We start from the raw sequence: 26,784 nt of genomic DNA on the forward strand, positions 1-26,784 counted from the left end.
TTCATTACGCTTTGGTTAACAAGTGGTTCCCAGTACAGCTTTACTGCAATCTTCAGTTACAGTCCTTCTCACTGCAGGCACAGCATAGCTGTCTAAACCATGTAAATCTGTTCTTTGTCTGCTTCACTTCAAAACAAAATCCCTCTCCAGAATAGAAAAATCTCCTGTCTAAATGGGAAACAGAGAGCAGAGAGAAAGGCTCGCCGGCTTTGGACACAGTGGTGGACATCAAAGGCGTAGCAGAGGATCCCCCTTCAGAATAGCAGCTACATGCCATTCCAATAAGTGCAGTGTGTGTGGATCTGCAGTTCAAAAGAGCCAGGCAGGTCTCTGGGGCCTTGCCACCAGTAGTCAGGCCGCGCAGATGTTTTGAATGCCATGCAGCGCCGGACCATTTGCCACTTCTGCTGAAACTCAGAGCAGTTAGAAGTGACTGGAGGGAAGTTTGGCGACACGTGACTCGTGCTCCCGTCCGTCACTGACGTGGAAGTGTGCTCTCGTACCTCGTCACGTATCTTTAAAACAACGGCTCTGGAGTAGGAAGTCAGTTAAAAGTTGATGATGACTCGAGTTGTCTGCCCGTAGGACTGTTATATAATGAGAGGTCTGCCCAGATGAAGACACACACACATATTTTGGGTTTCATGAGGCCTCCATCAGTTGAACCACACACATTTGTCCTCTAGAAATCAGTTCCCTATTATGTCTGTATTACAAAGCCAACAATATGATATCTTCTTCGATCATAATTTCCTTCTCAAATATGAACAAGCATCGTTCCTGCTGTGCATCTGTTGCTCATAAATCTCAACAAATTAGTTGGCCATTCTGCATATTCACAGTGGAGCTTAGTATTTGAGCACTGTCTGCAATGCGGAGTTATGTCTGAGAAGGAATTCAAGCTTTTCAATTTCTCTTTACACACATCTGTCTTCTGCTGTAAACTCACAATGCATTTCAGAATGTTCACACGCAGACTAAAGGTGAACGTAAACACAAATGACTAACAGACATCCCGTGAACATCAATGCAGCATTGTGAGGCCACCTTTTCACATCTCAAGATCTTTATGGAACAGGGCGTTGGTACAGTACGACATCACACATGTGAGCGGAACTGTTCTTTGTTGTTCTTGGCTACAGAAACCAGATGTGGATACTCACAGAATGTGTCGTATCTACCTTAGATTTCAATGGGTTTTTGTTCCTACTACATCTTTGTTTGCAGTTCATAGCATGTTTTCCCGCATGCATTGCATATTGCAATCCAACTTGCCAAATCTCATCACTATGTTGTTTATGGTGAGGAAAAAAAAACACAAACACTGTAATGACCCGGGGGCAAACAAGTGTCGACTAGAAACAGTCTGACACATTGTGAAAACACATTTATCATTCATCTATAATCCTTCCTGTGTTAATCAAATGATTACCCCATGCCACGAGAATTTAGAGTTTGGCGTTAATTGCTAGTTTAGGTTTCTGTTGGCTCAGGTGCTGCATACTCTGCATGCTTACCTTCACAACTGTTACGCAGTCTGTGTGTGAAAGGGAACAGCAGGTCTTTAAAACATCATCAATGAAGCTGTTAAGTCTCGGTGAATATGAGTAGTCTCACCGCAAAACAAGCCATAACACCTTTTTTAGTCTGCGCGGGGGTTGTGGGGATTTAACGCAGCAGTTGAGTAATTGCTGCATGATCTTTTATTTACAGAGAGGTTATCATTTACCTTGGAGATGAAAGTGGTCTTACACCGAGGAAAGTTTTATAAAAACAGTTCTTGATGGAACGCAGCAGAAGTATCTTCGTCATCTTCATCTTCGGCTTAATCCCGTCAGTCTTGAGTTTAGAGAATTTAAACCATATCTTTTACATTGTGAAATCAAACACGCGTCAGTAAAAGACAGATCCAAAGGGAACGTTCGGGACTTTGAGAAGCCAAAATAATTGTAGCTTTCTGTTTCAACAACATTTAGGACATTTTCAACATTGTTTCTTTTACTGGGAAAAAAAACAACAATCAGCCAACTCAACATTTTAACAATGCAGCATTAAACCATGCGGTGAAATGACAACAAACACCCTTTTCATCACTCACAACTACTACTTCATATTTGAGAAATAAATGTGACTTCTTCCATCAACATAGAGACGGTGCACTATTCTCTAATATTAACCACCACCAACATTTCTAATAAATGGAGGCGGATGTTACATCATGAGAAGCAAAAAATTCTTCCATAAAAAGTTTTTATGTCTAAATATAGACACAAGTTAATAGAAAAGCCTCTAAACTGAACTAACAAAGGGATTCGCCTCAATATAAACAGATAATTTACATCTTACTGGAGTTTTAGACCCATCCAGCAATGCTTGTGCAATAATTCCATGTTTTTACATAAAATGTATTCAAAATTTTCATATAGAGCCTCTCAGAAGCACAAGTAATTGTTCTGTTGAATCACAATGTTTTACAAACATATAAAAAGCAGCTGCTAAACATTTGGCCCCTCTTCTGCTGTGAGACATGGGTGTTACTCTGCGTTGTGTGTTTATGGGTCTGCTGTGGCATGGACACTTAGACTTGGTTTTGACACTGTGAAATGAAGGTGTCAAGGGTCATATCAGCTGCCCAGCTCAGAGTCTGTCTCATCACAGAGGTCAGGACAAGAGGAATATTGCAGTCGTGAGAACTTCAGACAGAGGTTGTCTCCCACCTCGTTCATATGGTGCAGCACCTGAGGACAAAGGAACAGTCTCAGATTGTGTGTTATGTCTGATTCAGGGGGAAGAAATGAGGTTCTAAAGCCCCAGAGAGCAGCGTCATGTTGGTAAAAGTGTGTGTACCTGGTTCAGCATGGCCCTGGTGTGTGATGCAGACAGACAGAAGCGAGCTCGGGCCTCTGTAATCGGCGTGGCTGGAAAGCCGACTACCACTACGCCAATTTTCCTCTGCAGCATTTCTCGAGCGAAAGCCCTGGTAAAAAAACAGAGAGAAGAGAAAATATCCCTTAATTTATATTCTCATCAACAAATGGCTGTAAGGACAAAAAGTGAATTACACTAAAAGTGATTGTTTTGGGATTTTTACAAGGTTTTGAGTGAGGATATCTATCTGCATCAAGGAAATTCATTCTGAATGTCACATTCATCATTACCAATGCTAAACATATAACTGGAAAATCCCTCGTTGCCAAGCTAATACAAAACTGAGCCCACATTTTAATGTTTGAAGACTGAAGGCCCCACACGCCACCTCGGAATAAGGATGTTTTTACTGCTTTGTCTCATCACAGTAAAAGTCATGAGGAATGCTTCTCCGAGCCCCTCAAAATCCTCAATTATGTAGTTGGGATGTGTGGCATCTTTAAATTAAAAAAGAACACATAACTAAGGATTTTAAAGGGCTAGAATCAGCATACCTCTGATGAATTCTACTTTAGTGCGTACAATCAGTAAAAAACTCTTAATTTTGTGGCAAAGTGGACAGTTTGGAGAATTCAAACCATATGGTGATGCTCGAAAATGGTTCATCGAATGTGACGCCGCCAACGTTGACAGTCTTGTATAATTTAGAAGATGTGTGTACTAGTGCACAACCTCAATCAAACAGCACATTTAACAACAATTATTTGTTATAGGGACAGGCAACCCCAAAAAAAATGTAACACATAAATATCCGGAAGTCGATTTGATACATAATATAATAGCTACAGATACAAGATAAAAATCCAGTTGGAAAACTCAAAATGATTAAATAACAAATAACATTGCAATTGTTATTAAAAAAAACAACAACAACCAGAAGCTGCTGATTATACCAAATTACTGGGTGTGATTAGCCTTTTCGTGGATAATAGTGGTGACTGGCATTGAAATACACTTTATACCCAATTGATTATATCTGAGAGGCCTCCTGAACCCATGGTTGTGCCTAATCAATACCTGATGTTTCTAAAGTGGTAACAGTCAGCCAGTCTACAGACATACAGGCACAATCTCACCACGGTTTCATCTGCAGTGTTTATCATGGCAGCCATCCAAACCCCTTAGACAAATTGATTGTGACGACAAGGGACAGTAAAGTTGATACTTATTGTTCCACAATTAGTCCATGCTCAATGAACATCCCAATAGTCTTGTTCTTTGAAAAAGGCAGGTGTTTTTGTTGAGAGTTGAAGTGTACTCACACCACTTTGCCTGGCATGTAGAGCAGGATTGGAACCACAGGTGAGTCATCATTGCCGTAGATGATGAAGCCCATCTCCTTCAGCCTGGCCCTGAAGTATCTGGTGTTCTCTGCCAGTTTGCGGATCCGTCTAACGCCTACAATTAAAAATGAGCACACCATCAGATAAGCATGAGTAAAACACCAATAAAAAACAAAACAACACCAGTAAAACGGTGCTTATTTTTTAATGCATATTTGTCCTGTCCCCTGCAGGGAGGGACATCACTTGTCAATAGTAGCTAATGTAGTGTGAGGTCTCTGCAGTGCCATCTCATCCTGAATCCTGCACCTCCATCTGGGCCATTCCAGCCTCCACTACGAACTTGCTCATGATTACAACTCAGCTGCGGCAGCAGATGGTTCAGTTTTGTCCGCCTGACGGCATGGTGTACGCACATGCATGCTGCCAAAAGGAGGGTTTGCAAATTGGATGCGATGGATTTCGCACAAAATGAGTGGACTGTGGACTGCTGCTGGAGCGCAGCCATGACTGTAACGGAAAATAAATAATGCTTAAGTATCACCTGTATTTCAGGTAAATGTATTAAAAACCAAATCAAGGACAGACGAAGTGGCCTGCCCTGCAAACCCCCTGTGTTTCTGAATGATGTAAATCAGCCTTGGAACACAACTATGTTTCCCTCTGATTACCTGGGAACGGATTGGCAGTTCGTTCATGGGGATGTAAGAGAGCACTTTAAATCCCCTTATCTCAGCAGAGAACGGGAGGGAGGGAAAAACATAACATTCTGCTGTCTGCCAAAAAGCACAGGCCCCATCTTATAAATTGTTCCTCTCTGCGAAGATAGAGGGCAAGGAGGTCAAAAACCTGCTGCCAGACTCCAAAATCATTTGAGTGGGTGAGAATGTGTGGATGGAGCTGTCTGTCAGGACTTTTCCCCCCGTTTCAGAGCTCCAGTTTGCTTTAAAGTGCGAAATTCAACATCAACGAGAAGGATGAGGAGGGCAGAGGAGGACTGAGAGAAAGACGTATAAAAACGTATCAGACATATACAGAGTATGTGACGTTTCTTGTCACAGTGGGCTTTTATCGTGTTGTGATGGATGTTGGAGCCAAATTGTTATAAGACTGCTCTGTTTGCTGTGTTCTGCCCTCTGAAAGACAGGTCAAGACTCATTTCTTCACTACTGGTATTTCGCTGGGCTGCGTCAGATGTGAAGCATGTCTAGTTCAGAGCCAGGTGAGAAAGTTACTCATGAAACTGCGATACACCTTAACTGGGAGACACCAGGCTGTAGTCCTTGGAGTGATTAACCCTTTTCAGCATCCAATGGCAGACATGTTGTGCAGTTTTTGTCTCATTGAGCACACTATAAAGGCTGCATTCACACCAAATCAGGCGTTGTGGCATTTATATCAGGGTTTTCCCTAATGGCTTATTAAAACTGTGGGGTTGCACAACGATTAATGTATAAAGCAGGGTGCTACAGCTCTGGATTGTTGGTTTTGTCATTTGACACCTCGGCATGATGTAGTTACGTGTGTTCAAACATTTTTTGTAACCTTCTTTTTGCCAAAGTCGCTGGAGGTTAAACGCACTATGCACATTCAAATGAATGAAAGGACTGGCGTTTCTTAACACCTGTCCTAAGTTTTGGATAAAATGTAGTAGTACTTACCACTACTATCTCCACCATTACAAGTACTAACTCCATTCCTACTGCTTCTCCTTCCATTACAACTACTACCAGAACTACAACGACAATAACTCAATGCTCTGGCAGTATTGTAACCGGTCTGGTAATGACTACTCTCCTGCACTAATGTCTGATGCCGTTTAAGCAGAAACCTTTTGAGAGACACACATATGAAAATGATTTCCTTCTCGTTGGGGTCACGTGTGCTCACGACTGCATGTCCCCCCTCTTTCTCCCGCTGCAGCCCCCCGTAATTGCTACCATGTTTTCTGACCAAGCAGCTGTTTGTCTTTCCCTGCAGGTCTGGACTCATAATGTTAACATTGGTCCAGTCCTCTGGATTTAGTTTGCTATTGTTTCCATTAAAATTATATTAAAAGGTGTAAAACATTTTATAAGCCAGGCATAATATTTATCTGTGTAAAGAACATCAGCTTTGACGAGCATGTGGATAATAAGGGTGACGTTACACTGGGGGAGAGCCGCAATGAGCTCAGGCACTCACCTTCTGTTCGCCCGTCTTTTCCCATGATGCACTTCATGGCACGTAGGATCTGCTCAGTGACAGGAGGGGACATGGCCGAGGCGTATACTGCACTGTGAGAATGGCTCCGCAGGTAGTCCACCAGCTCCTGCAGCACGTTACACAGTGACAATCAGATACCATCAGTATGTTCACAATACACTTTCTTTTTAAACATTTAGAAACCAAAGTATACATGCGTTCACTGACATGAACTGTCAATTTCAAAACCTGCTATGAAACAGAAGTGTGGCACTGCACTGTTATCGTAGCACCACTAGAGCGAGCTCATGTATAGTCAACACCTGAGAATCAATTCCTCAAGTCATTTCTCTGTCATTATGACTATCTTGGCATTGACTGGAGAGTAGCTCTGGACCCTTTCCTGCTCTCTCTCTGAGGTAGCCCGCTCACTAATTTGTGGTTAAAAAGAGCCAGAATGAGGACTGCCGGGCTCATTATTCCTAACTGTCAGCAAGAGATTCATTCTGCAAGTTGTCAAGAGAAGAGAAGAGTTTCAGGAAACCGATTCGGTCATAGGTCCTAGGAGCACGCGAGTGTAAGTGGTCTGAGGTTGGGAGCGGGGCCTGGAGCTGTGACGGGCTGCTGCTCAGTGGCTGCGCGGTGGCCAGTGGGCGCGGGGCGATGACACGTAGCCGGAGATGCTGTCTGGCCACCATTTCCACTCACAGCCATCTGTCCCTACTGGGCTGAGGCTGCGGCTTACTCACACACGCACACACGCACACACTCACACACAAGGGCAGGGGATTTTAGTGGGAAATGCTCAAACGTAGGATAAGAACCCTGAAACAACCTGACATCTGGTTTCGTTTAAGGCAGGGGATTTCGACCGCTTTAGGGCCCTCGCAGGATTTCGCTGCGACCAAGATAAACCGGTTAAGGGAACATGTCCGAAATCCATCTCACGTCTGCGGCGTGGACTGACAGCTCAGAGTGTTTCCTCAGCCGCAAAGCGGCCGCAGTACCGACATGGTGATACATGTCCACAATGCCGGGGAGTAGAAGTGGTGCCAGAACGGGGCACACACGCTCCAACGGATGTATTTAATATCCTGATCTCACTGCAATCCAAGTTCTGAGAAAAGGGTTGATGAATAAAAGCTTCCTACATGCAAGGTTAAAGTGAATTAGAAGGAGCTTAGAGTGTATTTATTGGCGTATTTATTTTTGGTACTCTAATAAAATAGCTATAACATGACTGTTTTCCAGAACACATCTGCAGAGTCTTTTGTCGGTCAACCCGTATCCACTTAATGTCGGATTTGGGGATTTCACCACAACAACAAATACTTCAAATCTAAAGGCTTTCTCTCTCTTTTCCTGCCCGTTTTTTTCAGGACTTTACTACAGCCAGCTGTCAAACCAGGCAGAGTGTTCTTACTTCAAACATCATCATGCTTGTTAAAAGTCATCCTGTTAAATCTGGAGCGCAGTTCCGACACCCGCCACAAGAAGGGGCTGGCCCTCTGCCAGCTTTACCTTCTTATTATGGCAGAGCAGGGCTGAGCCAACATCAGGCGACAGAGTACCTAATTCAAGCAACATGGCCGTTTCCTCTGTTGCTTTCTAATCAACTGCCATGTTGATTAGTATGTACTAAAGTGTACTTTTAATGGAGTAAAAAGGAATTACAAAGGTCTGATGCCACAGCCTGAGGAACATTTGTTGGACATGTGAGAGCTACAAAGGAGGCAGGGTGTGCTGGAGTGTGTATGGTTTAAATCAGGCCGGGGTAAAAATAAAATATTTGAACATACTTTGTATGGTGTGTTTTCACCGCCTATGGAGCCATGTGGGTTAATGTACTGTGTGTACAGACAATGGTTGGCAGGTAGTTTAAACAATGTCAGGAAAGTTTCAGCTCAGTTATTTGATTTTATAAGAATGGCATTTTACTTAAGGCTGTTAAAATTGTTTCTGTACGATTTATCCCACCCACACGCTGTATATTTTGAAATGTATCTTGACCCTGTTTGGGTCCAGGAGGAATTATTTTTGCATAGCAACTAGACTAGTTTCCACCTGAATGGAAACAGTGATGATGAATATGTAATTTTACCTTATTTATGCCTTCTAGTTTTTTGTACATGTATCTTGTCTTATTCACTCTATACTGCCAGCTATCTAATGAAACCTCAAAACATTAGGTGACAAGGCATTAGAAGGCCTTCCTTTAAAATAAATGTGTGGAAGACATTGTAGAGAATTAAACTATATGTATAAAACAAAACAAAAAAGAAGGAAATGGCATTCAAAGTGAGAACGCAGTGATAACTATATGAATATGGACTACTAACAATAATATGAAAGCAGGAAAAGCTAAAACAGAAAGTTACCTTTTTCCCTGCGATGTATCCTCCAGCAGCCCCAAAGCTCTTGGTGAAGGTGCCCATCATCACGTCCACGTCAGCTGGGTTGACGTTGAACAGCTCGCTCACTCCCCTCCCTGATGGTCCCACTGCACCGATACTGTGGGCCTCGTCCAGGTACAAATATGCTTTATACTTCTTCTTCAAAGCGATGATCTCAGGAAGTCGCACCACTGAGCCTTCCATGCTAATCATATGAAAATCACACAAGCAGAGCATACAGTCACAAAAGGAACAAGATGTGCACGTTTCATTAATTATAAACCACACTCTTAAAGGGATTGGATTCAAAAGGGAAAGAATCTGACCCTGGCCCCACTGTATCCACTGCAGAGCATCTGTATGTCTGTAAATGCATATTATATAATTTGAAAATCTTCCAAGAATCTTTCTGCTGAACTCTTTCACTTTACTCCCACCTCTCTCCCATCTCTTCCTCCCATGTGCTGCAACCTTTTAAGGCTACAAACAGGCAGCATTGGTGAGTGTATAGCTAGAGAAAATAGAGCAATCCCAGACCTGCTATCCTTGCTATGGCTGAGAAATGACAGAAGACAGTGTTTCACCGGGGCCGAGGTGGACATCAAAGGCAGGGCCAGGATATAGCTAAGCATGCCGACTCTCTATCTGAGCCTTTTGATGTTACAGGGAGATGGAGCATTAGTTCTTGCAGCGCCGTACCGAAAGGTTTCTTTATTATCTGAGCCTGACATTAGGCATTATTGCCTGATAAAGACGCTCTGATTACATGCAATTAAGTTGTCTCTCAAATTACCAGGATTGTTGTGAAACTAATGGTTAGGTTGATACCAACTGATAGCCATGTTCCAGATTTTGCTCTTTACTTGATAAAAAGGAACATAAAACAATTAAACAAACGTCACTTGATGCACAATGAATATGTTGTGTTTTCGTTCAGAAGCGCTGAAATGAGGCTATAAAGAGGGAAGAAAGGAAAAATAACGTGGCAGTTGGAACTGGGGGTGTAGCCAAGTCAATCTCTGTGGCTCCATTTGGCCTTGATTTGGAGCTAATGAGCAGATGGAGAGGGTCACTACGACTCAGGATAGCGCACTGCCGGGAGAGACACACACACACGGTACCTTTCTCTTCTCTCTAGTAATGAAACAGTACCCAACCATGGAGACGCACACACATACACACACGCATGCACACACGGTCTATTATTCAACGGTAGTGAGGGAAGCAATTGAAAAAGAGACTATTACAGGCACTTCTTAACACAGGTTGAAAGTTAAAGGTCTCCTTAGGTTACAATTTAAGATTTCCACCTGAGTCTGACTGTGCTAAAGAGCCCCTGGAAGCCTACGCTTACAAAGAAAGATACAACAGCTTAACTTACCAATGATATGTGTCTGTGAGAGAGCGACTACTCCAATGTGTGTGCGTGTGTGTGTGTGTGTGTGTGTGTGTGCTCCTTAATGACGGCTGACCTATAGATGCCTTCCACCATGATGAGGATCTTCTTCCAGGGCCTGTGGGTCCGTGGTTGCCCTGAGCAAACTGCCTCTCTTAGCATCTTCTCCAGACTGTGCATGTCTGTCACACACACACACACACACACACACACACACACACACACACACACACACACACACACACAAATACAAATACAAATTTAATTTAACACATAATCATGTTTGCAAGTGTAGTGTCGGCTTGTTATGCAACTCAGCCCTCGGTATGTAAACAACTGATCCGGAGTGTAGAGTGCAGCACAAATCAGATCATAGCTTGCGAGGAACTCCATAAGAACGCAGAATAACATGTCCCACAGGGCAGGGCAGTTCCCAGAGTACACATGGCACCGCTTTATCTGCAAGTAACACCTTCCACAAACTACACACAGCAAATACCTCTTCATTCTGATGCAAATGAACACCTGTGATGTCTGTGTCAGGCAGGTTTTAACCAAGCTTAAATGGGGTTTGGCCAAAGGTCTCTTCAGTGCATTCTGCATGGTTGCTTAAAATTAGGATTGAAAATTTGGCTCCACGTTGGGGTTTTAGGGTTTATAACAGGCGGCACTGTTAATGCACTTCTGCTGCAAACCAGCAGAGGGCAGTGTTGAATAGCTGTGGTTAACACAGCAAGCGTGACCACAAACCAACCATTTTGAGCAGCGAGTGAACCTGTCACACCTAATTATCTGTCATAGATGATCGATAAAGCTCCCTCGGCACAAAAACAGGTTTACTCAAGAGGCAGCAGATGCTCCTCTGATAAAAAATCACACCAGAGCACCACTAGTGTCTCTAAAATCTACATTCAGGAAACCAGACAGTGAAAGAGAAATCCACAGGGGTTTGTTGAGTGCACAGACAAGAATGAGGAAAAGATTATTTCACAGTTAAGTACTGATTCGGGATAAGCTGTAAGACTACGTTGAGCGGGACGGAGAGTCTTTGCTTTGACACAAGAAATGTGCAAAGTTGTGGAAATTTACAAAATGTTCATATGTTATCTTTGTACTGACCCCCTGGGTGCACTGACGCTACCAGCGTTACAAAACATGCCTAACCTCCCACTGAATATGCGACTTTAAAGATTAGGAATGCCATCTATCAAAATGAGCGTCCTGACTATTTGAAAAATGTCCAACACAGAAGCCTCACACAGCCAGACTGGACAAACCAGTTCATGTGCTCTCTGTTATGAAATTCCATTCTTCCATGTCAAGCATATACCGCTGACACATTTGAAATACCATAATTAAAGTATCTCTAATATTATATAGACGGTGGTTGCTCTATTAAAAAAAACACACAAGAAAAACTGTGTCTGTGCTTATCTTAGCTGAGTTCATTGGTTGGGCCCTCTCGGTAAACATTGGCCTACTAATAAAAGAGTGAATGAATGTCTGGTGCTGGAGGTATTAAGGAAGGGAGGGGTCAGCTACTCAGGTGCCTGAGGGCTCTTTGCCTTTACACAGGCTTCTGGGATCTGCTTGGAGGACCCATAACTGACTCGGCTTGTACCTGTCAGGACACATTTGCTGCCACAGGACCGGCTCGTTTTTGTCTGTCCCCTGAAAGAGCACTGGATGTTTCCAATGTAAGCACGATGAATGTTGATGAAACGATTCTCCCTTATCTTATCTATTGACAGTGTGTGTAACTCGATCATGAAATAGAGAGCCTTTAGTTCAAGTAAGGTGACATTTTTGCTCAAAACAAACTTTGATCATGCTGCTCTTCTGCTCATGGATAAAACACAGTCGTGACTGTGAATTGAACCCAAAGCTTTTACATTTGCTGCTGTAAACACAGAATGTTAAGTAGGTCTTTCCTAAGGCAAATCCTGTACCACACAAAAATACTGCGCTTCTCGCAGCAGCAACAGTTGCTGCTGTAACAGTTAAAATAATGTGAGCAGTGGTGGTGGCAGAAACAGAAAGTCAGACTTCATCGACACATAATCTATGGCGATACACATCATAATGCTGTATCAACAATGTTTATTTGGCAGGAGCAGTAAACTTCAGGCACCATGTTGGCAAACTCAAACAACCCATGATGGCTGGTATAAAGCATGTGTATGCATGTTGTTGTCAGGGGAAGCGCTACAACTTGTGTTATAACACAACAGTTACTGGACTTACTGTTGTGTTTGAACACACGGATCGTTGCTCCGGACAGCCTTGCCCCCAAGATGAGAGATGTGTGATTGAGCTCATCGCTCAGTATCAAACCACCCTGGAAATGAGAAAAGTGAAACGATTTCATTCAAATATCCTCAAGAAAGCCATTAAATTTCAGTGTTATAGCCAAATCACATGTTCCTACATTCTTAAAATCACTTACAAAACACAGTATTATGTTATGTACATTACATGCCATCATCAGTATAACCGCATCCGGATGAAAACCACCCTTGTGTGTGCTGCCAACCTACACATTTCAATCTGTTTTCTGCAAGATTGCATTATTTTCTCTGAATTTCAGATATGTTTTGTTGCTTTGTGCTGTGCAATGTGCTTTATAATAAGTGTTGCTCTAAAAGGACAATTACAGCCCACTCCTCTTGGCCCGCTTCCCATCCAGGCCTCCATCATAATGCTCTATCTCTAGCTCCTCTGTGTATGATAACAGTCGTATGTACTGCACATGTTGCCTGATGAAGTTTCGACCGCCAAACCCATCACAGTTTCCCTAATGAAGAGTCTGGTGCTTCATATTCCATAAAAATCAGCATGCAAATGAATTCCGCTGTTTCACGAAATTCTCTCCTGATTATTAGCATATTTAACACTGACGCTCTGAGCATTTGACTGCATTAGTTTGAATGAACTCTTGTAGAGGGTATGTTGACACCGTCTCAGTGATGGATACCCTCATTTTGGCCTGCGGTCCAGCTGGCCTGGTCCCTGGTCTACCAGCAGCTGTCACTCTAATGCAGCTCTGGGTAGGATAGAGTTGGCAGTTTAGGTTGACCCCCAGGCCCTGCAGGGTGACTGTTGGGGCTGCAGCCTCAGGGGCTGCCGCACCTCTTGAGCTGCATAAAGGACTTCGTTCTCATCACTTAAACAACCGACCTCCCCTTGTTCCTGTCCGTTCCAATCACCGATATTCAAGCTCTGTGTTGCCCCTGGTAACGCATAGCTGTCCGTGTGAGCCAGGCTGGTGTGCCGACAGGCCAAAGTATGGTTAATCAAACCCTGGAGTAGTGCTCTTAACAAAGCCTGCCGCTCCTCGTCTATGTGACTGAAAGCAGCTATGCAAGCCCACAGCCTTATCCTCCAGGCTACTGTAATGTTTAATTATGATTTTAATGAATGGGGGTGGGTCAGGAGTTGTTCTCAGCTGAGTTTAGTTGACTGTTTATTCCTTAATTTAGGCCATATGCAAGGAAGGAACAAAAGCTGGGCTAATTAGATTAATTTCTGCTGCACTGGAAAAAATGACACTCATATATTAGTATAAATTGTATTACACTGTATGTGGCATTTATTAAATCACAAACCTTGCCCACAATTGCTGGAATGTTCATTGAGTTGGTGGCGAAACCCATCCCAAAAGTCATGGAGGACTCTACTCTGAGGAAACTGGCTGTAAGTTGCTCGAGCTCTTCGTGGATGCTCAGGGTACCTACAAGACACAAATCACAAGGAGGATAACTCACCATGACAAGATCACTGTACCTTATCTGGGAGTCCTTTAGACTCTTTTTTTAAATTTTTTTGTCATCCAATAACAAGCCTTGACAGAGATGAATGCCCTGTGATAAAAGCAAGGGACCCACATCAAACAGCCTGGACCACCAGCACACAGCATCAGCCAGCAGCTCTTTGGGCATTCGAAAGAATTTATAAAGACTCAAGATGTGGTAAATTTGTAATTTAGTTCAACTACACTTTTTCATTACAGGTAATAATATCAAGGCAAGTCAAGTCAAGCAAAGTCTTAAGTGGTTCTGCAGCACAATTTGGGACGGAGGCAGTTGGTTATAACCCAATGTGGCAGGCGGGGAACCAGAATTAATTGTGAAAATGTATCACATTGTAATCTGTCACCTGACATGGTGTTTTTCTATTTTGTGCAATAAAAATGGGTGCTTTTAGTACTGCCAGCCAGCTGGTGAAAAAGAATTAGTGTTATAAATGTGAGTTACAGGGAGAGCAGTATATATATATATATATATATATATATATATATATATATATATATATATATATATATATATATATATATATATATATATATATATATATATATATATAAATAAAGTTATAGCTACTCTATTACATTTAAATATTGTTCTACAAGAAAACTCTACAAGATTAAATTACTTAAAATGTAGCCTGGTTTTGAGATATTGTGCTAATCCTCATAAGTCATTACTTTCATATAAATGGGATACTAATCAATAACAATCAGTCACCAGAGAGCAATTATTAAAAAGTTTACAGACTGAATGTCTCAGGAAGGAATGGGAAATATATCTTGAGCTACGTATTTAAAACCACAACACAGTGAAGCAGCTCAACCCAGACAAATCGATTCATATATTTCCTCAACCACTCAGGCTCACATCCCTTGCTGGCATGAGCAGCATCTTTTATCAGACCGCGTCGGCATTTGCTCTCGACATAGAACATTTTACATGAGGTCTGGAATCTCTGCAGGTGAGAGAGTCCTTATTAGATCACACTCCCTCTGCTGATTTGAGTTAGCTCTCGAGCAATATGCATCTCATTCGGTGAGATCCCCTATCCCTGATTCACCAAGGTCACCTCTCTGCCATCACAGTCATCAAGCTGTACAACAATCGCCAAGGTTGGAGAGCATTACTGTGGCGGATAATAAAGATTGTGCTTGCAAAGATCCAAGCTAAATCCTTCTCTTTCATTGTAAAATGAAACTGTGACTGAGACTTCTCTTCAAAGGCTTTACAGATGAGTTAATCATTTCTATCAACAATGCAGACAAGAGTCAGAGAACAGCGTTTATGGCTCAGTTTTAACTCTTGAACATACAAAACAGCGCTATTACGTTATTTATTTGTGTAAACATTATGGTAAAATACTTAATATGTGCTTGTAGCTGAACACGTTGTGTGTTTTGGTAATTTGTCATTCATTTAAAAGCACAACTTCATTCGCTAATATACTGTATGTTAATTATTGCAGGAGAAGCTGGGCCAGGGAGCTATCCATTAATACAAATCCATGAATGTTTGACACATCAGTGTATTTACAAGTCATGGGGAGTGCTTTCAGTGCACTTCGTATCTACTTTTGCATGTCTATTCAATATAACAAAAATCCTATATTGCACTCTCTGTACACTTACATACTCTATACTGTTGTGGCAGAAATATTTAACTGAACTTGACATTGTGTACAAATAATCAATTGTTGTCTTAAAAAAAGGCTGAAATTTAACTGCTTTAATTTAAAATTATTTTATATCAGATAATGTAGAAGGAGACATGAGATGAAACATTTGCAAAAGAACCTTGAATCCAAAACACGTGGACTTAGAGGACGTGAGCGGCACAGAAAAGAGTAAAATGTTCTTAACGAGGAGTCACTACAAGTGAAGAGTCACACAATTACTAGATATCATCATGCAACATATGCAAATGAGGCCGTTTCTTATTTAATACCTGCCAATTAGCATATGTTTCTAGAACAGAAATCTGAACATTTGATAAAGCAATGCTCATCATTCTTGTTCCCTATTGTTGACATATTAGAGTCAACAATTATCACCTCGGGAATTTTGTAAATCTCTTTCTATTAAATCTAACCCTCCATACATTTGTAAATAATGTTAATAACCATAACAAATGAATAAAATGTCAATCAGGCTTTGACTGATGAACACACCCTGCTGTTAAATTCTACAGAATATACATAACTATGAAACTTCCCCAGCTGATATCTTACATTATGTATTAAAGTTTTCTGGAAAATATTATGTTTGAATATACAATCAATGTATTATCTAATACAAATGCATGCAGTTAGAATAACAGATTCAAATGGACAAAGTAATAAGATGAACACCTTCATGTGCATTTTGTATGTTTTCTTGACACTGGTCTGAAGGAAGACATGGTATGGAAGAAAGCTATAGCCCAGAATCTCAAAATTGACCAGTGCAAGTAGAAAACAGTTTTTGCCTGTTTCTTGCCTTAAATAATCATCATTCTTGTTCTGAATAAATTAAGTGGTTCAAAATAAAGTAATAACACAGCCTGTGTAATACCAATACAAATTGCTGCATGTGAACTAAAACACTGGTGATGGCGTCACTGCTACGACAGAGATAGTCGTGTCTTTAAAATTTGATGCCTAATAAGGTCTCATGGGAGAAATGCATGTTGTTCCTTCACCCTCACAGTGAGCCAGTTGAAACACAGATTACAAACCCAGGGAAAAACAGTCCCATTTTGAAAGAGAAATAAACATATAAATAAATCACATGAATGAATAATGGATGGTGCGGAGGAGGGAAGAGTGTGAGTGTGTGTGTGGGGGGCTTGCTCTCTGACAAACAAACGTATAACTAACCATCACATGCCCTTTAATTCCTTTGGTCTTCTCTGTTCTTGTCAAACTGCTGATATCATGAAACACGAGGCAGCCACACGACCCACTCTGCGCGTTTTATGTCAGCTCGCTGCTCGCCTGCTCTCAGTAGATAGACAGCCAGGTGGTGTCAGAAGTACCATAAACTGAACCTCCTCGACAGTAAGAAAAGGAACTCCTTTTTCTCAAGTCAACTTTGCGGCCTGTTCTGTGAGCTTCATTATGTTTTATTGCTCATTGGCATGTTTTGACCAATAAAACAGCTAATTGCCGATCATCAGAGCCTTGTTCCTCGTACCTGGCTTACTGATCAAGCTGGATAATCTCAAGGTTATGATGACATAGATCAGGGTTTTTGGTTCCTGCAAGCCAGTTTAGATAAAACACCATCGCAACACATCGAAATCCCGTAATCTGCTCTATGGCAGGTTTAGTGAAAGTTCACTGGACAAAAAGCAGCTCCCTTCCTCATTGATGGCGATGTGGAGAACACCGTGAAAGCCGCTACATGCCGTGCTGCTCGTAACGTTTATTTAGCGCTTAGGAAACCTATGGATGTGATGAAAGCACTCATAATTATATGACAGATTACAGTACACCATACATATCATTATTGTATAAGATGATTACGGTGGACTCAAGATAAGAATACTTATCCTTGCTTCAATTGATTGAATGTCTGATTATGAATAAGACATACATACTGATCCGCCCATACACATATTCAAACTCCCTAGTTATATGGTAATCTACACCTACATGAACAGACACATAGATAGTTCATGATACATACGCGCATACAGTACATTTATCCTCGTAAGTATATATGAATTTGTATACTACCAGCAGGCATATTTAAATAAATATAATCTCATTTTTTTGGGTGATGAGGCACTTAAAATCAGCAGATACATTTTCTTAACACTGACACATTTACGTCTGATATTTTACGATGCTTATGTGACTCTAGCAAGACCAGCGGAGGCGGCGTTATACTGCATGCACAACAGGAAGTGTTGAAAATATTCGCTACACTTTGAATGTGAAAGCACCATTAGACTTTGCTATGGTTATGGACCTAAATTCATCATATGTAGTCATCTTCTGCTCGTCAGCAGAGAAAAGTGACGCTCTTTTTTTGAGTTCATTTTGCCATTTTAGAAAGAGAACATCAGGAATTTGGCATTCAACTTTTTTCTCTTTTTAAGAACAGCGGGTAGGCGCAATTATCCTGAGGACTGACGTCTGGTTAGAATGAACGCAGATCAGCCTTCGGGGAACCAACATATCCTATCGTCAATCATCTCGTTAGGTTAAGCTGGATAATTGGACATTTGATTGTGTGACAGAGTGGGTGAGAACTTACCACTTGTGCCCATATGTCTCCACCTGCCATTTCCTCCAATTTATACACTGAATGGTGCCAGCTGTGGCATCATGGGTTAGGCCAAGAAAGGGGGGTAGGTTGATTATGTAAAAGTATGTATTTAGGTTGATTTGGAGTTGTTATGCATGTTTGCAAGGTATATCATATGTTGGGAGTTAAACCTGAAGTGAAGGTTTGAAGAACAGCTTTTGTGACTTAACATGTGTTCAGAGGTAAATGGTTTCCCCTGCATTAAGGGTGCAAACCAAATCTTGTTGATTAAAGGCTGTATTTAAACAGATGCCTTTGGATGTTACAGAAAGGAAGACCTTTGCTGTGTAGCTGTGTGCACGTGAGGTTATGTTAAGTGAATCTAAGTTACCTTAACACAGAGTAGTGATTTATTCAGTTTAGTTAGATGTTTGTTTGTTTAGTTTCTTTTAATTGTTTATATATACCTGTTTGGTAACCTGTGTAGCATAGCTGCTAATGACAATAAACACCTTCGGGTTTCTGGACTAAGTATCGTGTGTCTGCCTCCTACTACTTTCCACAGATCGACTTTGTTGAACCAGGTACGAGGAATTGGGCCCAGATTTTACAACTTTGCTATGCCGTAACATAAGTTCTATTACACAAGCACTTAAGCACTACCGAAAGCTGGGTAAATGTTTGAAGGATACAACACCGTTCAAAATTCATCTGAAGCCACAGATCCCACTTTCTGTTCTATCACTTCCATCTACTGTGTGTGTGTGTGTGTGTGTGTGTGTGTGTGTCGATCCCAGCTATTAAGCGAAGCCAGAGTACACCCTAGACAGGTCGCCAGACTATCGCAGGGCTGACTAATACAGACAACCATTCCCACCCACCGGCAATTTCTCTCCCTTCCATCACATATATTGCTTTTGCATCATGCCTAATGTCCAGGGTGTTTCACGGTATTACATACCACTGTGGTTATAATTTCACCCACTCCTCCGTATGGACTAGTATGTAATGATCTCAGCTTGAGCCCAAATGGTACATAATTCAACAAAGGTTGAATAATTTACATTACACTGCAGCCACTGAAGGATAATCAAACACGCAGGCAGTATAACTCATGAGAAAGATAATAAATGATGGCATATGTGATGAGGGCGATGGAGTTTCATTACCAGTTTGATACTCAGCCTCGTCAGTGTCATCAGGGTCTGCCAGAGACTTTTAAAAGAGAAATGTAAAGTACTGCAAGATGAAGTGAAAGACACACCGCTAGATGCTCTTTTAACTTGAATTATGAGGTGGATCTTACTTTGCTTAAGAGAAAATGAATGCCCTTGTTGAAGCTAACAAGTGCCACAAGTTTTGTTTTTATCTGCATGACTGAAAGTTGACCACAAACTCACCCATTTCCTGCCTGGTGCTGCAAACCCCAACCCCGTACTGTCGCGTTTTGTCTGCCACCGTTTTCAGGAAATCCGCATTGTTCTCAGCGAAACCGAGGTAGTTGTAGGAACCCATGTTGATGGCATTGTGTATTGTCCTTCCGGTTAACCTGCAAGCATGTCAACATTAAGTATCGCTTAGCTTTTCTCCTTTCATTTCTACACGTAGGCAGAGAATTCAAAAGTAATCGACATTCAATTAAACACAATTGCTAATTATTAACTCGTTTCCTTGTCGGTGGAGTTCAGTTCATTAAGGAGCAATTACAATACTTTTTTAAATGAGGTTAACAGCAGTGGCTGCGTGCGTAAGCAGCACCTGTTAGTCATTTTTCCTCGAACATCTTTCAGGATATAATCACATATTCACAAGTCATTATGCTGTACATATGGACATTTTGCCAAGAGGCAAGTTCACCAGGTCAGTCAGCCTTACTGTAAGTCAGCATCAGCGTTTTAAAAGAATTTTAGGAAAGCTGCTCCATCATCTGATCTCTCTCTTATGTAAACCTGCACCAAACTATGGTCTACATCCTCATGTCTCTTTGCCCGATCACCATACGCTGGGTAGCTGACTGCACTATTTTTTTACTCTTTCCAGTCACGTTAAACCTCTTAAAACGTGTAATCCACGCCTACCCCTCTTTCCTGATTCATAATGTCATATCCCCTCCCTGTGGTTCTGTTCATATTCCTTTTCATAATATATTCCCTGACCCTGCTGCGCAACACAGAGGCATCTTAACTGCATCCAAAATTCAGGGCTGACATATCCTCGCTGATGACATACACCCATGTGCTTTAGTTATTCTCTCCCCTTAGCTCAGAGAGCAAGAGCTTGATTTAGCTAATTAAATATTGGTTGTATAGTCTTTAGCCACAGAAGAGGTGTGTTTGGGTTCACACTTGCTGGTCTCTCTTAAGATGGAAATGTTTCATAAGCAGTTAATGTGCTTAAAATTACAAGCCTACAGTATGTCTAATTTGTAGTATGTTTTATCATGAATGACTGAGTACCTGAATGTCCAGTTGTAGTCATCAGACACCCTCTCCATCAAGTCGAAGACGGGTCCAGGCAGACTGCATACGGGACGGTTCCAGTTGTCCCGTACCCTCATGTACAGGTTTCGAGTGTAAAAGTTCTCAAAATCTTGATAAAGAGGTACAAAATCCTGAGTGCAAAGAAGAAACATTTTCAACAGCTTCACAGGCAGCAAGTAGCAGGATGTCACAGAGTGACAATAAGAGCAGGAAACTTCTCAAATTTAACATATTCAAAGCTATCCTAAAAAACTAAACTGCCCATTCTTTATCATAAAGATGGCTAGCATGGACAAGAAAAAACTAAACGAAAGACAGAAAGACAGAACCAAAGACAGAAATTGAGAGTTAAAAGCAGACGTTTTCTTGCATTTTATCTGAATGTATTTTGCTAGGTAAGTAAGCTCTTCTGTGTAGTAAATGGTTTGTGTTTGACGCTCTGACTCGTTAAAACCACACAGGTGTTCATTTTATTGTGTTTAGCTTTGCATTAAATCACTGTAGCTGACATTTGTAATTACCTTAGAAACATTTAAACCATCTTTTCAAGTTGTTAACTTCGGGGGAGAGTTATAAGTACACTACTTTAGCCTTTAAACAAACTGTACTTCCAACACAGTATTGTCTGCTAGTGTTTACCAAGCTCATTTGAGCCTTTGCCTTTGTTATCTCACTTTGTATGTCTGATACAATAAAGCCACCATTACGACAGAGCCTACATCAGTAAAGCTTTTCTTCCATTTATTTCACTATGAAAATAATTGTTGTCAATCACATTGTGTGATTTGCCTGGTTATTGCTTCTAGATACATATGTCTGTGTCATTGAAATATGAACAAAAAATGGTCACAGCATGAGTCACACAAAATAAACTATTAACTACAACCAATTAAACTACACTTTTTGGATTAAAAAAATGAATCAAATCTATGGTAATACAATGGCTCTCATGTGGCAGTGCTCATGTCTTTTCTTAAAACTAAAGCACAGTTCCCAAAAAAGAACGTGAATCCCCTGAGATTTAATTAGGTCTTCAACCGATATTCTCTGTGGTGTCCTGTCTCACCCATGGCAACATTATAGTGCAAAGGAACAAGAGGGAAGGAGGCAGAGGGGGCTTAAGAGCAAAAAATTGAAATAATTAGGGGAACACAAACTGTGTTGACACCCAAGGCATTCCTGCTCTTCTATCCCAACTGTCTGGGTGCACGTGTGTCTCTACAGTATGGCGTGCACGCCTGCAATATGCCTATGTTTGTGCTGAATGCATGTTTTACCGACCTTCTGTTCCTCTCTTTCCTGGGCAATGTTGCACTTCTCTAAGCCCACAGCTCTGAGGAAATCTCTGAAGTAGCCAAACAGCGTGACAATGCCAAAGCCCAGGTATGTCATGACAGCCACGTACATCGGGGCCTGTTCACAGGACTCCTGCCTGTGTTGCCTGGAGGCGTCGCCGGTCCCTGGGCCATTTTTCTATACAACAAGAGACCCACAAAAGCTGTCTTACATTGCAGGTGAGACAAGACAGAACAATACTGTTTGAATTAAAGTGTAGTTACACACCAATTAACCGCAATTTAGAGGAGACAGATACTGGAGCACAGAAGTTACTGACCTATTAGTCAACACTGAAGCAAGCAAACTGGACGATTTTAGATAGTAATGTTATGGATAAATAGGGACATGCATTTGTGTGTGTGTATGTGTGTGTGTGCGTGTGTGTGTGTGTGTGTGTGTGTGTGTGTGTGTGTGTGTGTGTATGTATGTATGTATTTTTCTTAGCTAGTAAATCCATACTGTCAAAATAAAGGAGTGGGCCTCTGGTGTTGCAAGTGTTTGGGAAGCAGGTACCATAAAAACTAACAAGATAACAAGTTTTATTGTTGGTTTTATTTAACCAATGACAGAAGACCTTTTCTTGATAACATCTTGTTTGGCACCACCAACGGAATACTGTATATCACTTCAGGCTGCCATTTTTGTTTGGCTCAACAGCCGCCTCTTTGATATGAAATTAAACTGTTCTTTGTGAAAGGGACGTAAGAGTGCTTCATACAAACCTTCTTGGAGGATTGTGCTCCTGTTACACCTTCAAGCAGAAGGAAACGCTGTCGAAAAGTTGCTATGGTTTTTAAAAGTTAGTTGAGGCTGGTTAGCTTTTACTCCAACTGATGCTGTGATGCTAACATCAGGCTCGATGTTAGCTCACCTGACGTGAAGCATCACGTGAGTCAGGCGTCAATCGTATTTAAAACACCTGCATGCTCGTTGTTGATAGCTGAAGCAATTTCAAGTGGTGGTAAAACTACTACATTCTTCATCAGAGCTAGCTAATACTATGGACATTGCACGACACAGTATAACATACAATTTCACATATATTCGTGACATAAGGCTTACCAGCTGAATTATTTGAACAGACATCAGTAAATTAGACGGCTACACTATGTTAGTAGTTGGTGTTGGCATCACAGATACTCAGCCTAAAGGCAAGAAAACCTGTTTTTATAAATAGGAAGAACTTCAGGGCGCGGTCGGTCGCCCATATATTGCTGTTTACTATGTCCTGCTAAGGAACTAAGAAATCCCGGGTTAAAGGGAACAGCAGGCAAATCATGTAACAGGTAACGCAGGTTTACGATACGGAGGAATGCAACTGGACACTCCACTTAGATAAGCATTAATATTATCATGACAACTATTGATACCGTAGGACGTAACAAACTAGAAGGACTTGCTATACTACTGGGGATTGTGTTACTGCTTGAAGCATATTATGTGATTGCTGAGGAACTTCTAGTTACAAAGTTTGCTTACGTCACCGAGGTCGTTTCGGGTAAAAAAAAGAAAAAAAAAGAAGAAGAATTTTACCGATTAAATCAACACTGGCTCAGATGTAATACTTTCTCCTTGAATAAATGGTAAAATACATTGAGTCAGTGCAGGAACCTCAAGACAGGTGCACGAAACGATTTGGTTCACAAATAAAACAACATGTAAATACCTCTCTTTTGTTGAGACAGCCATTCCTCTTGATGTCTTCGCATTTCAGTCCGTTCAGGCTCAGATGCTGTAAGTTGCCGTTGGCCGCAGTTATTGCCATATTCCTTCCAGCGGCGGCGGGCTCCTCTGTCTGACAGTCAGGTGTGCTTTACTGAGCTCACCCAGGTGACTTCCTCCTTTTGTTGCCTCGGTTCAGCCTCTCGTGAATTGTTGCTGTGTTTGAGCGTCGCTTCTCCAAAAAGAAAAAAAAAAGAGTCACACTTCAGTTATTGTATACAGTTTCGGTATGCTGTGCCAGCCCCATCTCTCTTCTCCTTTTATCCGAAAATGAAATTTACGAAACTTATGATGCAGATTGGGGTTTTTTAATATAATTTTTCTTTGAATATATGAACATATTTATTCATGAATAGATGTATTTATAAAAAGGAAGTGTATAAATACCGTATAAATGTTTAGTAATTCAACTTCGTACTATTATATTGCATGCATACCATACTATACAGTAGCTACTTACAAAATAGCAGGATCTTATCAAATACGATGTGTTCTAGTACAACTACTAAACAGTTATAATGTATACCAAACTTAATATGTAATTGAGTATGTTTGTATTGGGATTTTACTTCCATGGAAGTTTGTATTGTCATTGTTTCATCTAACTTTAGGTCAGGCAACAATATAATACATAATTGGAGAGTGTTGAAAAAACGATGCCATTTCTTGCCTTATCTTTGAGAGTGGCCAGTCCAGTGTTGATATAGTAACAGTACACACCGAAATACATCATCAGTGTGCATGGTGTAATGGTGCACACAAGTAATATGACTATGAAATTGATAAATTCAAGGCTTTATACACCTAATGTGATATTAATTTTCTGAAAATCGAGCTACGTAGTAATACACAGTACTAAAATGTGGCACATGTCTTGTTCTCGTTACAGAACGTCATGCATTCACAGGTCAGAGGGCCTTCAGCTCCATCTGGAGCTGAGCGTGTGTCTCGGTCTGCCTCGTGGACCACCAGGGAAGGTAGATGACTGCTATCATGGGGGCTTGAACTCATGCTCACAGTGCTGGACAGCTGTGAATTGAACAGTAAGTAATGAGAACATTTTATGTAATATTTTTTTAGATTATGTTCGAGGTTACAGCTCTAAGCAGTAATGTGGAAAATCCAGCTCAGCGTAGCTACTGTGGCATTGTTTTTACAGAGCACTGAGTCATTAAGAGCAGGAAGGTGTGCTTCCATTTGCAGTCACTGTAGTTAGTGTTTCTGGTTGATGATTTACTGAAATGTCATAAATCAGACACACTACTGTTGTCATGGGTCAAATCAAAATACCCTGTAAACTTACTTCTGCATGCAGGCTGTTGGCTGTTTACTGTCCGCCTGCATTGTTAAGATGTTCCCTTCGGGCAAACACAAAGAGATTGTTTGTTAGTTAAAGGTCAACGCCTACTCAATGGTCTTGTGGTGCACTTAGTTTGTGATACACAGTAAATCGAAATAAATGGAGGATTGTGACAGTAGGTGTAATGAGGGTTTTTCTTCACGTATCGACGTTGACCTGTTATTGTTTTGGATAGCTCGTCTCTCGGTGGGCATGCAAGAGAAGACTATGAGAAGCTGATAGTCCAAGTGATAATTTGAAGGTGGATGTGGAGTTAGGAATTCAAGTGCATGTCTGAACATTTTGCAGTGAGATTAGGACTGTTTGAGATGACAGCATCTGCTGTACACTCTCTACTTCCTTCATGCCGGGTTAATCAGATGCTGTGTGTTTTGACACATTGGATTGAAGAGATGCAGTATGGGACACTTTTACAGCCTGTTTAATATCCTCCACCTCTAAGTCATTTTTAAGACAATTAAATTATCACTATAGGTACAAAACAAGACTTTATTCAACACAAGCCTTCACCATTTGACAGACAGTGTTTCCTCTTTTTCCAATCAGAAAAATGTGCCGTCTCTGACATGTGTCTCGAGTTCTTAAGTCTTCATTTGAATTGCAAAGCCAGTAGAATCAGGCCTTCTTTGAATGCATTGTGTGATGTGTTGGCTGAAAACACTGGAGCCCTGTGGGATGACACGTGTCATCTGCACTTCAGAGCTGCCCTCACTTCACACTAACTGATGAGGGTTGGTGTTGTCTAATAACTCGGGACCCTTGTCATGGAGGGAAGGGGGGTAAGCAGGCTGACACTTGCATGAGGGTAAACAAGGAAGGCTGACAGAAGAGCGCTGGGAGATTGTGGCTATTGCAGTTTAAGTGAAGCAGAGAGAAAATGGCATATTGCGAATCCGGAGTGGTCGGCTTGTATCCAACCGTTCCAGAGAGAATGATTGCATAGAGGCTAGCATACTGCAGTCTTAGTAAATTAAAGGTTTCCACAGCTTTCACCTCCTCTTACATCAGCTGAGATTATTGAATGGAGCTGTCACATCGGCTGGTGCCTCCCTGCCTTCACCACAGGATTGCTTTCTAACAGAGGGACCAGATGTAACCTACATCTGTCCGGCTTCATTAGCTATGTCAATCTAGATGGGACTGTTCCTTTTGGCTTCACAAACGTTTTTCATTGTTAATTTTTCTATTCATTCTTCTGACAATTAGGCAATTATGATTTGGAATCTGAAGTTTCCAGCATTGAACTTTTAGTCACACTTTATCTTGCTGTTGGACACATTGTCATTGTGAGTTTAACTAAAGTTTATCAATCTTTAAGGAGGATTACTAAATCAGGCTCACCTCCCCAGGGAAATTCTCCATTTTACACATCAGCAAGCATCTTTCATGTTTTTAAATGGGACTGAAGACTGGACTTCATTTCTTTGCTTTCTGTTGGAGATTGATTGATGTTTTAATTTCCTCACAGGGCTGATCTTTTTATGTCTCACCCCGACTTCTCTTCACTGTATTCAAGATTATTAGATGCCGTTTCCCTTTTTAAGATGTGATGAGGACAATTATTTTGAAGCCTCAATGAAAGAGATTTCCCACCTTGAATACAGATGAATGATGAATTGGTGCATATAGGGAATAAGCTGCCCACGGCGCCCAGTGGGACGTCTC

General features: G+C 41.3%; 1 protein-coding gene across 3 annotated transcripts; it reads right to left on the reverse strand.

Annotated features, from left to right (window-relative positions):
- Nucleotides 1-1,748: 1,748 nt before the first annotated feature.
- Nucleotides 1,749-23,879, reverse strand: sptlc3 (serine palmitoyltransferase, long chain base subunit 3). 3 transcript variants are annotated; one of them, XM_068568121.1, is made up of 12 exons: nucleotides 23,704-23,879; nucleotides 21,981-22,172; nucleotides 20,676-20,830; nucleotides 19,620-19,768; nucleotides 13,790-13,914; nucleotides 12,429-12,522; nucleotides 10,261-10,366; nucleotides 8,774-8,993; nucleotides 6,396-6,522; nucleotides 4,191-4,326; nucleotides 2,848-2,977; nucleotides 1,749-2,738 (listed from the first exon to the last, which is right to left on the reverse strand). In XM_068568121.1, exons 1-12 carry the CDS (start codon nucleotides 23,800-23,802, stop codon nucleotides 2,625-2,627), a joined length of 1,647 nt encoding a protein of 548 aa, XP_068424222.1. In that variant the 5' UTR covers nucleotides 23,803-23,879; the 3' UTR covers nucleotides 1,749-2,624. The 3 variants fall into 3 exon arrangements, with proteins under 3 accessions (XP_068424222.1, XP_068424223.1, XP_068424224.1); XM_068568122.1 differs by lacking the exon at nucleotides 23,704-23,879 and adding an exon at nucleotides 23,100-23,358; XM_068568123.1 differs by lacking the exon at nucleotides 23,704-23,879 and adding an exon at nucleotides 22,760-22,897.
- Between the last annotated feature and the right edge of the window lie 2,905 nt (nucleotides 23,880-26,784).

The sequence above is a fragment of the Clinocottus analis genome, unplaced genomic scaffold (assembly GCF_023055335.1).
Source record: "Clinocottus analis isolate CAN_PGR_092001 unplaced genomic scaffold, fCliAna1.0.p SCAF_8, whole genome shotgun sequence".
In the NCBI taxonomy this organism is placed as follows: Eukaryota; Metazoa; Chordata; class Actinopteri; order Perciformes; family Cottidae; genus Clinocottus; species Clinocottus analis.